The sequence below is a fragment of the Lathamus discolor genome, chromosome 1, assembly GCF_037157495.1.
Source record: "Lathamus discolor isolate bLatDis1 chromosome 1, bLatDis1.hap1, whole genome shotgun sequence".
Lineage (NCBI taxonomy): Eukaryota > Metazoa > Chordata > Aves > Psittaciformes > Psittacidae > Lathamus > Lathamus discolor.
The window spans coordinates 53,289,530-53,306,413 of record NC_088884.1 but is presented as its reverse complement, the minus strand read 5'-3'; the positions used below and the strand labels follow the sequence as shown (position 1 = coordinate 53,306,413).

Here is a 16,884-nt window from a genome sequence, read left to right as displayed (position 1 = left end):
CATTTTAAGCTGCTCAGCACAATTCATGAAGTCAGAATAGAGGTGGTCATTTGGAAATAGTATGAATGTGGATGAGGGGTGCATAAAATGATGTGAAAACACCATCTGCTTCCCATGCTCTGACAATTCCTGTGACCAATGCAGCCAGAAAGAGTAGGGGACAGAGATCTTGGCTGGTTTCCCTTCCAGCTTTGCCAGTGACTTTGCCCTCCAGCTCTGTCCAAGTGTGACATTTCCTTTGTGCTCTGGCAGAGCAGTGTGTGCAGAACAGGACAGCGCAGCCTTGACCTTTGACCAGCCAGAGCAACACCTCACCTACCCAGCATGGCCTGGCTGTTCCAGCTGCTGCTGCAAGCAGGACCCTCAGCAAGAAGTGTCCCTCTTTCTAGCACAAAAATAAGAATAAGGAGTTTGCTAAGAAAAACCTTACTATTCCTGACTATGTTGCTCAGGGATCATGAGTTAGCAAGGGTCAGGAGAAGCCACGTGTGAAAAGAAGAAAATACAGAGTAAAGATAGGGGTCCAGTGTGACTGTAGCTGTTTTCTGTATTATGCCCAAAGCATTGTAACAGGTGAAGCTGACACCAGTACAGAGCAATGGGAAATGGGAAGTGAACAGCGCAGGACAGAGGACATTACATTCCGTTACTGAGGGAAAACCTACCTGCTGGGGTTACTCCCAGTCACCTCTGCTTGCCCCATAGGGCAGTATTATTCCACAGGAGTAGCATTGCACCCATTCAGGTTGATTGTTGATCACTTGTTTATGTCCTTAACATTGTCTTTTACGTCTACATTCAAGTTGCACATTAGTAGTATGATTTTCCCTTGCCCACCATGAATCAGCAGGGACCCAAAAGCTGCTTCTATGTCCCTGCACATTTCTGCCAGCACAAACTACAGAACTCGTCATTGTCATGATATAGATTTGGTGTCTCAGGACATGCAGTCATCTTTGGTTTTATTACACACAGGGGAGGGATCAGGGAACAATCAGGTGGGATCAAAGCCCCCTCCCTAAAACAAGAGAAAGTCCTATTCCCCTTATCTTAATCATCGCATCACCAAGTTTCTCCAACTAATTCCCTTGCTGTTCCTTACTGCTATGCCCAGCAGAGACAAAGCGCCTGTCATGGTGCTTCTGGTGACAACTGCCAGCCCCTGAGAGCAGAGCCGTCTTTATTTGGTACCTTAAATATTTCCTGGTTTTCAAAAGTTGTCTTCCTGAGTTTGGTGTTCCAAAGATTCGTGAGACACCTCTTTGACCACCACAACTCTGAGCCAAAAGAGATGTATTTTTCATGAGTTCCACTGTTTTCCTAACACATACTTAAACAAAACAGCCATGACCTGCTCAAAGGAGCTCTGAATTTGTTGTGCAGGTAGAAGTAAGCCTAAAACAAGCAGCAAAGTAGATGCTAAAAGTTTGTACAGCAAGAGGCTGAGCGCTGACTTTATTGAGCAGATAAGTATGGCTATACATAAACAAAAAGTAGTCTGTTGGCTGCTACAGATATCCAATACACTAATTAAAATTTTATCTTATGACCAAGACTTAAAATATCCAAATGATATGCTCTTGGGGAAAAAATGTGTTGGCTCTTGTTATGTTATCTTAAAAATAGTTCAGCATAAAGAAATACAATTCTACTACATTTCTTTCTTGCATTAATTTTTTTCTTTACTCATGTAATTTTGCATATGGAAGAGCTGGAAAATTGCAAGCAGTGTAAACACTAAAACAAAAAAAGGTTGAGATAAAAAAAGGGACAATTTTTCCTGGCACAGCTAAACATTGTTATCAAATGGAAGTTAAGAAATAACCGATATCAGTATGTGAGTAATTAAAAGCATTTTTGTAAAGAAGCCTGCCACACTGCCTCCGGCATGTACATATAAGAGCTGCAGTAGTGTTAGTAGTGTTACCTCACTAGTAGTGCTGTCTAATCCAACACAAACATTTGTATGACATAATAAGGAGGTTTCAATCTCTTCATTTATATATTCCTGATTGAATGAGAGTCAAGCTTTGCAATGAGACCTGAGTTAACTCCCTGAACCTTGGGATGATGCAGAATATCAGGCCTTGACCCACGCCGTAAGTTTTTAACTCAAAAATCTAGTGAACTCCAAGTTCTGTTTCCAGGATTTGGAAGCAGATTTCTTATCTATCTTCATCCCTCTATGCATTAGCTCTTCATTGCAACTTGCATTCTCCTTCCACTTTCTGTTCTTTTAACCACAAGAAATACTCCCCTCTTAAAATATAAATAGGTGAATAGCACTCTCAAGTTAAGGATTTTAATAGAAAATGGGGATAAAAATAAGATAGGAAATTTAGGGGGTTTGCAAAATTTTCCTTAAAATAATGACTAAGTTTAGAGATCTCTGTGAGTTTCTGACAAAAGGAGTCAATTGGAAACATTCATGTGAAGCCATGATACATTTTGCGTGACCTTGAATTAATTTTTTGCCTTGTTACTTTCAACTTAATTATGTTACACACATGATAATCCTCCTGGCACTTTGTTAACATCTGGATCCCCTTGTTTTATTTTTTAATCCAAAAGTCTGTGTATTCTTTTGGACTAAGTGATTATTTCCCTATGTAAGTATCTATTCAGCTGAATTTTCATTGTTTCTGTCAATTTTCCCTTTCTCACTACAAGGAACGTTTTGTTTGACTCTTACATAACTATAACAGGACTGTGAATTACCATTAAACTCCTGCTAGTAGTGCCTATAAAACATGAGGGGTAAGGAAATAAAAGCTGCAGCTTGCTTTGTTAAGAAAGATCAGTGGATAACAATACTGAACAACATATACCTAGGAGTTACTGTCCTACTTTTTCTCTCAGATTTAGTATACTGTGGCCTACCTATTCTGCTATTTCACATTATGTGAAGCTGTTTCTTCTTCCCATAGCTTGCTTAAGGTCTGTTTTATACAAACCAACTTTTGCTTGCTTCTGCAATCAGAAAACCATTTTCAAATAAAACTCTGAGTTTTTTTAAATGAGCAATGTCTTATATTTGAAAACATGCAGAAGCTATTTTGGACATGAGAACAGAAACAAAATGCAAATAAAATAGTAAATGAAGTTAAGCAAACTAATATTTCTCCTTAGAGAGTATCATTTGAGTTATTTGCGTCCACTGGCATTAGAGCCATGACCTTTTTAGAGTCAGGTTGGGATATGCCAGCTGTTTGCCTGAATGTTCCAAAATCTAACATGTTTTAAGAAGTCAGTTTAAGCAGAAACACCCTCTGTGATTGTGCTTTCTCAGTTCACACAAGAAAAGGCTGTTGGAGCATGTTGCAGATAGAGATACCCAACAAATCTGGAGCTGCAAAGCCTGTTCCCAGTAAGTTGGCTTTATTCTTGGTTGTTCAGTATTGTGGAAGCCACTGTGCATATCAAAGTGTTGATTAAGTAACAAAGATTTCCAGGAAAGAAAACTAATTCCAGCCATTGCTGATGTTTACACTTCATGCAATGCACCTGAACAAATTAAACAGATGAAAAAGAAAGGGAAATAGGCAGCCCAAACATCTGAATGCAACTGCCTGGAAAAGCATTGTGACTGTACATAACTTCGCTAGTCTGAGATAATATTCTGCCTCTGGAAGCAGGTAAATACAGAAAAGATAGAAATGCTTATTTAAATGCAAAATCTTGTCCAAATGTTTATAAACCATTTCTTTCGGTGCATTAAATAATGCTCAAATATCTGTTGAAGTCAAGCTTCCACTGGAATAAATGAGTGTGGTCTGTTTGCAGATACAAAATGATCCTGCTAAACTGAGCTCCTCACTGTATCACATGCCACTTGTGACAGTTGTGGCACGTATCTGTAAAAGTAGGAAATAGCAGCTACATTCACCAGAGAGGCAAATGAGCTCTCCTGCACCATCTGGCCATTTCCCAAGCTTTTGGGATGTTTGTAGTTCTTTATCATAATAGCATTCACACCCCTTTTGTTCCTCTTTGAGAGGAAGGAAAGTTACCATTCATCATCACTGGAAAAATAATGATGCTTCTCAGAAAACCTTACTGTTTCTAGAATAGTCTAGAATTGTCTGGCCTTCTCTTTCTTCTCTGCCAGATTATACCTGCAGATTCTTACAGTAAGTCCTTTCATAATATGATTTTCACTATTAAGAGTACTTGCAGTACCACATATGCATGGTATGTGATTGGAGAGGGAGGAAGGAGCTGATTTATTCGTGCATACGCAAAGAAGTAGCCCTCTATCTTTCATAAATTGCGGTAGATGTTGCAAAATAGTTTGACAGCATCTGGACCATCTTCTGTGAAAGACTCAAGCTCCTGCCACTTAAATTGCCAACTGCTGACTGTAACCTGGAGAATAAAGATATTTTCTTATACTTGTTCTAAATGTCAGTAGAGAAATAAGCAACTCTAGTTTAAAGAAAAGTTTAGGATTTTGAAAAAAAAAAGAGTTCTTCTCTGTCCTAACAGAATAAAGCAATAAGATTTTTTTTTTTTTTTAATCATTTTATTAATAAACTACATTGTGTCAAGGTAAGATTGAGCTGTACGGTAACAATACCCCTTAATACCCCTGTCATTAAATTATCTGTTGATACCTATTAAAAAGTTTTCACTGTAGTCAAATTAGGCATGCATCTGTTTACCTCACTTCTTGCCCATACACAGTTGCAGATTGGATTTTTCTGGGTAGAAAAGGAACAAGAGAATCAGCTAACTTCCTGGTCTTCCTCTTTAATTATATTTGTAGGAAAGATAAATCATCCATGGATTCAAATGAATATACAAGTGTAATTCCACTCATGGTATTCAATTGCACTTCAACAAAATAGCAAAATGCATGTTAGAAATGTTCAAATTTCACGAGCATCACAGTGGCTATATATGGTACATCAGAACAATAATACTGAAACATCACAAAGCACATTGTACGCTACACAGGATAGCTTTCACTTGAATTTAATGAGGCAGTAACCATAATAAAAGACAAATTAAATCACAGCTTACTGAGATTTTCAATTCTGAAAAGAGTATTAACGCCACAATGAGTCTCTGAGTTGCAACTATCTGAGATGATACAGGATGCTCCATTGGTTCATTCTAAAAATGGTAAAAAAAGGCTAAAGCCACTTTGTATTGTCAAATGTATATCAATATATGTACAAACATACCTGTGTCTAAAAGAAAATTGCTTTTAGACACAGGTACTCTGTTAACTCTCATACTTCATTTGCAGCAACAGCAAGACTGAGGCATTGAAAAGTAACAGATCCAGAACTAAAAACTACTCATGTGATTAAGGTAATTCACCTAAATGACAACTGCTGGGGTTGAGGCCAGAAACTATCAGTACAATACTAGAAAAATATATTTTAATTACTTGACAATAATTAATTGAGAAACCTAATCCAAACAGGACTAAGGTCTCCTTTTATAAGGATTAATAATATTGCATCACTAACGATGATTTTATATTCAGAATTATTTCATGCCAGTACAAAATCTTTGGAGGGGGACAAATCTCAGAAGTATCCATTTTATTGCCTTATCCATGCTCTGTGGGTTATGCATATAAAGCAGACTGTCAATTGATATGAAGGAAGTGCTGAAGCAATGCTGTGCCATCTCTGCTACTTGTTCCTCATCCTGTTGTTAAGTGACCATTAGTAACTAATTACAGCCTGCTTTCATATATCTGCTTTTCACTCCACCCTAATCTTTTAGCATGAGTTTGTAGTTTGGCATGAAATAAGCAGCTCAAATGCTAACCTGCAGCAATGCTAAAAAGGCAAAGAAGGGCCACTCAGAGCAGATTCTCACATGACTTGGGCCCCAGTAATTACACGGATCACTCTGGATCCAAAGTGGATCCACATCTGGTAAGACCTTGTCCTTTCTCTGTTCAGATGATGGGGGCATTCCTTGGTCCTACAGTCAGTCCTACAGTCAACCCTACAGCTTGCACCACGTAGGAGCCCTGGCAGGACAGGTTGTCTCCTAACAGGCATGGAATCTCATCCCAGGGGTATACAATGGCTGAGTGAGGATTTGGTATCACTTTTCCCAGTTCCATTGCTGTTATCCCTCTTCCATATTATTAGAAGAGAACTACCACCCCTTGTATCTAGTCACATGGCCAGATGTTACACAATTGAATAAGATAATAAATACGGATACCTGATGATTTGGGGCAGCTGGGCAGAAGGGGAGATGGGAGTAGCTGCTATACAAACCTTACAATTTCAAGAATTATGACAGATCTTGAAAATTGCCATTTTCATAATGGTAAGAACTCTGTTCTTCCATGTCTTGAGTCACTTGCTTTTGCGTTCTCCATTCTCTTCTCGGCACTTCACTGTTTTGACTGGTAGCACCATACATTTTCTTTGGACTCACAAACGTTTCATTGTTCATTTCTGTTTCTTCAGCCAGTTCATCTTGATCAATTATGACACATTTCTCTTCACTGAGGTTTTCAGGGTCAGCCCATTCCTGCTTCTCCCCAGAAGCAAAGATAGCATAGAATATCACTCCACTGTAATGCACCAGGGCTGCGATCAGAAAGACGTTTTGCCATTCTTCACGAGTCTGAAAGAATGTTCCAGGTCTCAATAAGTTTGCAGTAAAAAAAAAAAACTATTCTCTGAATTAGACCACGAATTAGCACATACTGAACAATGAGCACTGTTTGATTCCTGACGTTACAGATAGCACAATTTATGAGAGTCATTGTGAAGATATTTTTTCTTTTTTTTATAATAATGGTTAATTAAATAAAACCTGGGTTTTTTCTTTTTTTCTGACAGTGAAGTTTCTCTCTCAAATGTGAAATATTCCTGGAGTTGAAAATGCAGGGATTTCTCTAACAACTAAGTTAATCTTATTGTAGATCAGTGGTTGCTTAGGAACCCCTCCAGGGTGGGTTCCAGTGCATCCCACCAGGGATGCACTGTAGAATTGTTTCCCAAGTCCTATAAGCAGTATTATGGAGATATTGCAGAGACTCAGCTGCAGATAGTATAAAATAGTATCTCCCTACACAGATACTTTGTGATAGCTGAGAATCATGCCACTACTATATTATAAAAGTGAATGGTTAAGACAACAGAAAATAGCTGCAGAGATTGATGATTAAATGGACTTCCCAGGAAGCTTTGAAATGTCTTAACTCTCATTGCATTACCTAAACCTTTTCCTAGAAAACATGGAGAAATATTACCTTATGTTTTGTCATTGCACCAACAATGAGTGGGCACACCATTCCCGACAGTGTCCCTACACCGTTGGAAATTCCCATCAGAATGCTGGCGTAACGTGGTGCAATGTCCAAGTGATTCACATTGAATCCTACAGCAAATGAGAGACAATGGTCAACTACACAGCATTGTGCCACCTGGCCAACAGGGCTTCCTACAGCCATTCTGGCTGAAGAAGCCTGAAAAGGTAGGAAACCCCCTACTATATAGATCAGAAAGAGGGGTAGTATTTTCTTGGTGTGGAAGATATGTTGCAACACTTTATTCCTTTTCAAAACCCCCTATTCCCCCACCCTTGGGGATCATGTAGTTTGTTTTGGACTCATTTAAAGTATCTGTGTTTACCATTTTCTTAATGCACTCAGGAAATATTTTTAATTAAGGAATGAAGGCCTTATGTTTGTCAAATGTCTGATATAGTTTTATTTTGGTAGTAGTGGTTCTTAATACATGTTTTCTGATATTTGAAATAGCAGTTTGACAACATGATAAAAAAACCAGACCATAGACTAGTAGGAAAAATAATTACTCTTATTGTAGTGTATCTGCTGGGTATATATTTTATTGAGAAATAGACAAAAAAGAGGAAAAATCAGCTCTGTTAATTACTGTGCTTTAGGTAATGAAAATTAGTCATATGAGCTATGGAAAATCACAAGAAAGGATGATGAATTCCAAATGCATGTGATCGAATACAGCAAAAAGTTGACTGCTGGGAAAATCCTGCAATAAAAATTGATTGATAGAAATGGCCTGCTATGCAAGCGTCTCACAACTGAGTAGCTAAACTACTGCCCATCTGGATACCCTGAAACAACTGAAGACCAGCAGTTAATGTTGCTGGTCAGTTTTGTTCAATAGATCCATCTTCTTGGCAGTATGCTAACTGATGGCCTTCCACCGTCATAACAAAACAGTATTTTATAATAATGGTGGTACTGTTGGAGCTATAAAAGTCAGTCTGAACTGGTGAGATCCATGAAAGTGTTAAAAACAGCTGTTTTGGTGAAAGGCTGGTTATAGGACACAATAGAGAAAGGACTGACCTAAAACGCAGAAACTGGCAGCTAGGGCTGGAAGCCGGGTTGCAACGGATAGCCTTTAAGAAACTATTAATTTCAGAGTAAGTCTCTTTCTTTCTTCTTTTAGGGATATTGTTTATGCAAGAAGAAAATTGGCTGACACTGTAAAAATTTATTAAAAAATAATCGCACAAAGCTGATGTAAACTGGAATCAAGCGCAGCTTCTCTCAAATCTTCGTGTCCTATGTGCAACACGTTTCATAGATACTGAAGTAAATTATTTCTGATATGGAAAGAAATAGGGAATACCTCATAAACAGCTACATCAAGAGCAAACAGAATAATAGAAATTATGACAATAACAACAGTGGGGATAACAGCATCACTTTTATCACTAATAGTAAAACCAAGAATAAGATAAACACCTACCTGAAATTGCAAATCCACTGAAGCCCACTGCTAACACCAGAAATGAAATAGCCACACCTTTTGTATGAGAATAACCAACCACCAAAAGCAAGGTTGCTTCCATCCCAAAGCCTTCAAATGAAACACATGGGAGTGAATTCAATTTCAATTACTACTGATCATGGAGGTACTAATAAGGTCTAGCCACACTAGTAAAGTAAAATGAGACAAAAGTACAGCTATTCTTGAACATACTTGGAAGCTTTGCGGATTTGCAGAAAAAAAGATGAATATTTGTTGTCTGAGAATATACTTTTTTCTCCTCATTGCTGTGTAAAAGACCCAAGCCATCGCTACAGCTAACTCATTGAGCAGGACATGGAAACAATAAGAAAATTACTCTGCAAAGCACTGAAAAATTCACAAACACACCAACATGACAGGGAAAGGAGAAAAATACTTGCCTTCAATTTCCCATGGTTATAGCAATGTGAGGTTTTCTTGGTAAATAGAACAGAAGAGCATTTTACATAGAGGCATGCCACCAACACAATAGGATATCCCTGAGCATGACAGGGAATTTCCAATCTCTGCCATTACTGCAAATTAACATTTCCTAATATATAACTTTATAATCCTTCTGGGGCTTTTTTTTTTTGTTTTAGTTTTGGTAGTTTTTTCCTTTTTTTTTTTTCTTTTTTTTAATGACACTGAAAGTACACTCGGAAAATACACTGAATTTGAGAATCCTTTATGAAGATGCCTAGCCAAGCTGCATGGCATCTCTGATGGCAGGCATCTATATTTCAGGCAGCCTGTGCCATTCATAAATACTGTAAGGCAGGAAGTGTTAGTGGAGAAGGACTCCACAGGCTATCTGGATTGATTTTTTTTTTTCTAGTGTAGTATCTCCCCTGTATGTAGATGTCATTGATTTTTCAGTTCAGTGACTGAACTGGAAATAAATTATTTTGTGCTGAGTAAAAATTTGCCTGTCCATCCCTTGTCTTTTTCTTTTTCATCCACTCCTAACAGCCTAAATTTGCCAGTGGGTTCTGCTGGAAGTAGCACTTGGGAACATGGCCAGTTATTGCAAGACTGTATCCACTAGGAAAGGATGTCTCTAGCGCCATGGTTCAGGGTCAACTTTGTATGAGTTTGCAAGATGAGGCCTATTTCATCATACTACTCTTCTGAGCCAGTCCCTATTGTCCTTTTAATTATTAACCAGGCTTCTTGCCTCCACCCTTTTTAAAGGCCTGCTCGTATGGGTAAGGGTTTATACCATGAGGACATCTAACATCAATTCTCCATTAAATGCTTCAGATTAACCAGCCACAAATGCAATCTAGAGTAATTTGTCTCTTGTTACAATCAAACATGGACACAACTATGTTACTTTTATCAATTGCAACACACCAGTAAAATACTATATTTTCAGAATCCAACAGTACCTCCACAATTCATGACCTTCCTTACAGTGGTAGTGGTTAAAATCCTCCTGCTGCGTAAGAAGTCAGCTAGCTGCCCTCCAATGGGTACAATGATTGTCATGACCATGTGAGGAACTGCTGACAAAAGGCCAACCTGCAATTAGATAAATGAGTGCTCATGTCCTCCTTCAGGATTTAGAGGGAAGAGAACAGGAACCATTCCCATTCTTCAACTCTTCTTTTTCTCCATCATCAGACAGTTTTTTGCCCTGGTTCCTCCTGTGCAAAGACTGCAGACAGGCCAAACAGGATCTACAACCAAGACCTGGGTGACCTTAAGCTGTCATTGTCCCATCTTTAGGGATTTCTAGAAGACTGAGAGACTCCAGCATACTCTCATCCAGGTCCCAGCAGCTTTTCTCCTAGGCCTTCCCAGTAATGGCACTATGTGAGCCATGGCATGGCCAAAAGCTACCAACCTCACAAGTCCTAGTTCACCAGCCCTACTGAGTCCTGTGAGGTGAGTCTCAAATAGATGCTGTACCTGGGATATGAAGCCTACAGGATCCTCTTCATGGTGCCATATGCTGCCCAGTCACTATCCCTGACAGAGAAGATCAGAAATAGGGTTGCTTGTTCACTGCTGGGGTCACACAGTGCCCTGCCCAAAAGGGCAGTCAGTAACTTGACCCTGTCAAAAAGCTGGACCTGTGCAGAGCATCCCTTGGTTGCCCAGTACCTAGAGCACCAGTGAAGTGGAAAACGCTTGGGCACCTTCCTTTATTTTTGGGGGGTAGGGTGGTGTTCCTGAACTGAACTGAACTGATGCTCTGATGGAGTTTTCCATCTCTTCAATGACCAGCAAACGAGCACAAAAAACCTGCTCTAATTTAGCTGGTTTGAAGAGATTCCAAAATCTGGGTGATGGAAGGAATACTCCTTATGACACAGAGGGAGAAGCCAGAGAACAAGTGAGAATATTACCTTTGAAATATCATGCAATATCCCTGCTCTTACATGATTACACTAAAAAGTTGCCTAGAAGACTGTTAATATTAACTTCTATTGTAGACATCACAAAGCCCTGTCTTATCTGTCCTGATAATGGAGTGCTTTATCTTGGTTTTCATTTGCTTTTATATATATATTTTGTTCATGTTCTTAAGGAGATCCTTTCTGAATAGCAAGTTTATTTCTGTTACCTGCCACTGTGGAAAGGAAGGAAGCACCTGCACATTATATATGGACTGAAGAACATAAGAATAAAACCTGACATTATAATAGAATTTCACAAATTATTAACTAAGCATATATTTAAAGCCATGCATGTATTTTTAATTTTGTGGGATTAGAGCTGATAAAATGATGCTTATCTTTTCATTTTCACACAATCACAGGATAGTTGAGGTTGGCAGGAGCCTCAGGAGGTCATATTCTTCAATCCTCCTGCTCAAGCAGGATCACCCACAGTAGGCTGCACAGGACAGTGTCCAGATAGCTTCTGAATATCTCCAAGGGTGGAGATTCCACAGTTGCCTATGGGCAATCGGCCAGTGCTTGGTCATCCACACAGTGAAAAAGTGTTTTGTATCATCTGCAAACTTGCTGAGGGTACACTCCTCCCCATCATCCAGATCATTAATGAAGATGTCAAACAAAAAGGATCAGACCCATTATGACCACTGGGGTACATATACCAGTAGTTAGTGGCCTCCAACAAGACTTCATGTTATTGATCACTACCCTGAGGGCCCAGCCATTTGGTTTTCAATCCTCACTTTCTGCTCAAGCAGCCTATACATCAACAGCTTGTCTATGAGAATCTTATGGGAGAAAACATCAAAGGCCTTACTGAAGTCTAGGTAGACAATATACACTGTTCTCCCTTTCTCTACCAGGCCAGCCACATCATCATAGAAGTTTACCAAGTCGACCAAGCATGACTTCCCCTTGGTGAATTTTCTGCCAGAAGGTTATTACTTTCTCTGTTAGCTCTGGTAATTATCCCAGATATGCGAAAATACTATTTTGCAGATTTTTAGTGATGAGCACATCATCCTCTAGAAGCTTTTCTTTGAAGCAGTAATTCAGTGAGAAGTTTGGGTTCATTTTCTAGGATGTGCCGCCTACTTACATTGACAGTTTTACATTAGTTTTTAATTACTAAGTTACACAGAGGTGAAACTCTAGCATTAATGAAAGCTAGTTCAGAATAAACAAACCTAATTTGTCTTAATACCCCTGTTCTTCATCTCCATGCTGTGCTTGGCCATTCAGTGTCATTGCTAGCACACCAGCATTACAGAACCGGTGCACAGGTTCCCAGACCACACAGGTAGTAATGTTGCTTGTTATCAGTTTACAGTACTACACTTGTTTGAAAATTACTTGCAAAGTAGCAAGTAGATTATTGAAAGGAATGTTAGGAAAGTTTTTCTGGAACAATCATTTATGTTCTAAAGAGAGAGGCTAACAATGCTTACTTTAATGAAGTGGCAGAGGCGGGGAATATAAATCTATATAAAATTTGTCAATGAAAAGTAATGAGAAAGAAAAAAAAAAAAGAGGATAAAAATTACCTGACATGCAAAGCTGAATGTCCATCAGTAAACAAAATGCGCATTTCTATTCGCTTACTTTGTGGTTTTCATGATATGTGGGGTTTTAATCAATCCTTTCCCCAAACAACTTCTGAATTCTTTCATTTTTCTAATAATTTGATGTTAGCAAGCTTTTCTTTCTATCAGATCACCAGAAGTATGTCATCCCAACTACTGGGAATTATCTACTGTAATGATTCCAGGGAGATCAGAAGTTCCTCAAGCACTCTGCATCTCCTAGGGTGAGGTCTGAAGGTCACTGATTAATCTCAGACATTTACCTTGCTTATTGCAAATCCAAAGACTTCTTCAAAGTAAGCAGGCTGACTTATAAGGAGCAAATAGAAGGTCCAGCTTCTGCAGAAGTTCGCCACAATGATTGCATAAACTGGCATTGAAGTGAAAAATCTCTTCCATGGAGTACTAAATTTCTAAGGAGGAAAAAATCCAAAATTGAGTAGGCAGAGGCAGAATAAAGAACCAGTACCTTTTAGTATCCAGAATATCCAGTACATTGAATCCAATTTACATTGCAAATCACTTACACTGCAAGTAAAAAAATTAGTGGCAAAAACCAGGTTGAGAATCTTTCCTGGAATAGTTTGGGGTTTAAGATGATCACCGTACTACTGTTGCCCTGATTACTGAAATTACACAAAGTTATTCAGAATCATGCTATTGGAATAACAGGATCAATAATAGATTCAAAGAAAACTGGAGAAAACCTTGTGCCTTCCCCATTTTCAGACATGATGCAGTTTGAGACATTCCACTGAAACAATCGAGAAAAAAGGGTTATCCAAGTCAAGAAACATGCAGTAGCACAGCAACAAGCAGCTACCTGTTTCAACCTAATTCATTTCATGCAGCAAAAATAGTCTGTGGTAGATGATCAAATCTCTATAAGTTGCTTTTGGCATTTCCAGTTTCTATTTATGCTTCAATACTTCATACAACAGGAACAAAGAACACTTCAGAGTCCCTTTCACTTTTAATGGAACAAAGAACACTTCAGAGTCCCTTTCACTTTTAATAGAACTCAAATCAAAAGCTGAAATGTGTAACTATGCCAATATACATTGACATTGTCCTTTTTTAATAAAATAGCAATTATGTTCTATAGGCAACTGTATGCCTGCAGTCATGTGTGAATGCATGATGGTGTCCTCTGCAGTAAACCCACTGTACAACAAGGGAAAACCGTGACCTGGAACAAGTATGTGTGTCTCCAGCCAAGACCTGAGTGACTTCAGCCAAATTTGAGGAGCATCCAAAAGGAGAGTCTGGTATTTTACATTCTCAGCAAGGCTATTACCCAAATATGTAGAGAAAAGAGTTTGGAGTTATTTTGTTCAAGAATGTTTAAGAGTAAAAGCCAAGAAGGAACAGCTTATGAAGAAGAAGCTTTGGATTTCACCACTAGCAAAAATAGGTTACCTAAGGAAATAGAGAGAAGTTTGACGGGAAAAGTTTAGCTTTAAGTTTCCAGGATCTCTCAGGATCCTCTCAGACAGAGGATGAGAAGTCTTAAAACAAGGAGTTGAGCTGCTGTGAGAGTTAACAGGGTAGAAACCCTGTCCTTAAGCTTTCAGAATTGCAATCATCCTTAATAAGAGCTCAAAAGACAGCTGGATAATTTAACATCTGCAACCAGTTTCTTATTTAGCTATTCCCATTAATATTTTTTCAAACATGCATAGTAATTACTCAAGAGCAGGAGACCAGAGTGTGTGCTCTCCCACTCTCCCCACTCCCTTCCCTAGATTAGGGAGGCTCTATATACCAAGAGCTGAAACAGCAGTGTGTGTATTGCCTGTTGCTGAACTCATCCTGTCCAGCTGCGTGACCCTTTTTGATTTTCATAAAAGAAAAAGCCACTAAACATTGACAGAATATAGTTGTGCTGCTCTTATGCAGCTAATAGTATACATCCCATCGTATCTGATCTTGTGTGAAGCACTCAAAGTCATAACCAGAAATGCCTTTTTTACTTACACTTGCACTAGCTAGGCTGGCTCCTTCTCCAATACTTGTTTCTATATATATTTTTTCTTCACTGGATATTGTTGGATGTGCAGCAGGGCTCTCATAGGCATGAAGCAGCCAGAACACATACCAAACAATCCCAAACATACCTGCAGAGGCAGGAAAAGCAAAGTTTAGGTTTTAAAAGGCAAAAAAGCCACCTTTCAGCATCTGCAGGCCTCGAACTTTGCTTCCAAGAGCCAGTTAAACCAAATCTGCATAAAAATTATGCCTAGGAATGTTGAGCAGTTGAGCATTTTGTCACTTGTACTACATGATATGCATGGAGCAGAGAAAATGCAGAAGGAAAGCTCTGTGTGGGACCTAAGGAAGGAAAAAAGCAGAGCAGTCATAACATGGTCTCAATGTGTGCAAAAGGACTTCACAGTCAGATTGCAATGGCAAATCTTACGGTGTGTCCTGTGTCTCCAGAGAAAACAGAGAAAACCCACCTTAGCTGGGTTGCTGATGACCAAGGCTGGGTTTGAACCAGTTCTGCCACATACTACGAGTGGAAGCATGAGGCACCACAGATCAGTCCTGAGGCTGCACGCATGTGATGGGACCACTTTGTAAAGGTGGCACTCCTTTACTGAGGGTGGGCAGCAAGGGACAGATTTCTCAGGGCAGAAGGTTTTAGAGGCAATTGGCTCACCATCAGCAGTGTATGCTGTAGCACTCGCTGCTAGTGTGCACTCTAGGACACATGTCACCTAAGTGTTTGTGTTACAGAGCAACCTTTGCAACTGCATCCAACCCTGTCACTGGGTGACCAGCAGCTTTAGCCTGGTCATTATCATATTAAAATGTTTTATAGCAGGTGATTACAAAATAAAGCTCTCAGAAGCTGCAATAAGTAGGGATTAAGTTGGAATACCCATTTGTAACTTCTTTCACCAAAACAACTTTGATCCATGCTTGTTCTACAGGTTTAACAAAACGGTTGGCAGTACCAGTCTAGTCACAGAGATCCTTCATGTTAAGTAACTCACCATATATGTAAAAGACTGATGACCATCCTATATACTGTACCAGCACACCTGCCAGCGGCATGGCAACCACAGCACCTGCATAAGACCCTGAGGAGAAAAAGGATTAATATAATGTCAGCTGTGATAGGCACAGTCACCTTCCAGTGCAGATGATCCAGACAGGTTCTCATGGGGCAGAACTGGAGGCACACGTCTGGCTGGAGCCATCATGACTCCTTGTGAACATGGGGAATGGGATGGAAGGTCTGCAGTTTTGCTTGGGGTGGTGTGAAGGACTGGTGTTCAGTGGTGTGGGGACACCAGTCTCATTTTGCAGTTAAAAGGGCTGTGCCCTGTAGGTAAATAGGGTTTGAAAGTCCAAGACTGACTGCAAACCACTTTGCAGGCGTAAGCTGTATGTATGCAATTAAGTGGGGAATCCCATCTATCCCCATGGCACATGAGGTGAGCTCTGGAGAACCTAATGGTCCAAGTTTCAGAAGCTGCCTTGGTATCCAAAAATCCTAATGGTCACAGATAGGCTGGAAGGCTCTTCTCATGGCTCTAGCACTATGACCCCACAAATGCTGGTAGCGGAGGGGGTGTCCAGACCAACCCTGAGTCTGCTTAACCATGTTTAGCTCATATCAGTAGCAGGAATGAACAGCTGGAATAAATAGGCGAAAGTTGACAAGGGAAAAAAAGGACAAAAAAGTGGCCTACATAGAGGTTTTTGATTGGGAAATATATAATACTGGTGAAATATGTTTCTGAGTGACTTGTAGAAAGAGATGAGTACTTAAGTGCTTGGAAAGAAATTTCCATGAAGACCCTAGGGAGAATTCATGCAATCTGGATATTTGGTTTCAGTGTAAGATGGTGCCAATGGCTTCACATGTGCGAAGTCTTGCTTTAAATTATTCTAGGAAATGAGATACTTATGTTTTGGAGAGTATTACATACTTTAATAATGAACATTTGTCAACACTCATTAGCAAATACTTCTCTGCCATGGTTCACAGTGACCCTTCTCCTTTGTGTCTTTGTGGAACTCGTTTTTCCTACAGCAATAGCAAAGCCCCAGGCCAGAATATAGTCAGAGAAACCAGGAACCTGGTTATCATGGCGTTTGCTAATTTTTCCCTTGTTCCTG

The 16,884-nt window shown here is 39.5% G+C and overlaps 1 protein-coding gene and 1 long non-coding RNA gene across 17 annotated transcripts in view; one reads left to right on the top strand and one right to left on the bottom strand.

Annotated features, from left to right (window-relative positions):
• The first annotated feature begins 1,919 nt into the window (after positions 1 to 1,919).
• LOC136010297 (uncharacterized) overlaps positions 1,920 to 16,884 on the top strand; it is a 41,800-nt gene continuing 26,835 nt past the window's right edge. For 7 of the 16 annotated variants that reach the window (XR_010610824.1, XR_010610837.1, XR_010610834.1 and 4 more), the window contains exons 1-4: positions 1,920 to 2,099; positions 3,290 to 3,367; positions 5,252 to 5,316; positions 7,215 to 7,458. This is a non-coding gene — a long non-coding RNA (uncharacterized LOC136010297). Of the gene's footprint in view, positions 2,100 to 3,289; positions 3,368 to 5,251; positions 5,317 to 7,214; positions 7,459 to 13,842; positions 16,707 to 16,884 lie in introns of those variants that run through there. The other 9 variants (XR_010610833.1, XR_010610831.1, XR_010610828.1 and 6 more) reach the window with 5 other exon arrangements.
• Positions 4,730 to 16,884, bottom strand: part of SLC17A8 (solute carrier family 17 member 8) — a 29,942-nt gene continuing 17,787 nt past the window's right edge. The window contains exons 7-13 of the mRNA XM_065671271.1: positions 15,753 to 15,839; positions 14,731 to 14,870; positions 13,017 to 13,166; positions 10,157 to 10,289; positions 8,724 to 8,834; positions 7,235 to 7,362; positions 4,730 to 6,603 (exon numbers count right to left, since the gene is read on the bottom strand). Of these exons, the coding sequence (XP_065527343.1) occupies positions 6,265 to 6,603; positions 7,235 to 7,362; positions 8,724 to 8,834; positions 10,157 to 10,289; positions 13,017 to 13,166; positions 14,731 to 14,870; positions 15,753 to 15,839 (1,088 nt within the window). The 3' untranslated portion in view covers positions 4,730 to 6,264. The remainder of the gene's footprint in view (positions 6,604 to 7,234; positions 7,363 to 8,723; positions 8,835 to 10,156; positions 10,290 to 13,016; positions 13,167 to 14,730; positions 14,871 to 15,752; positions 15,840 to 16,884) is intronic.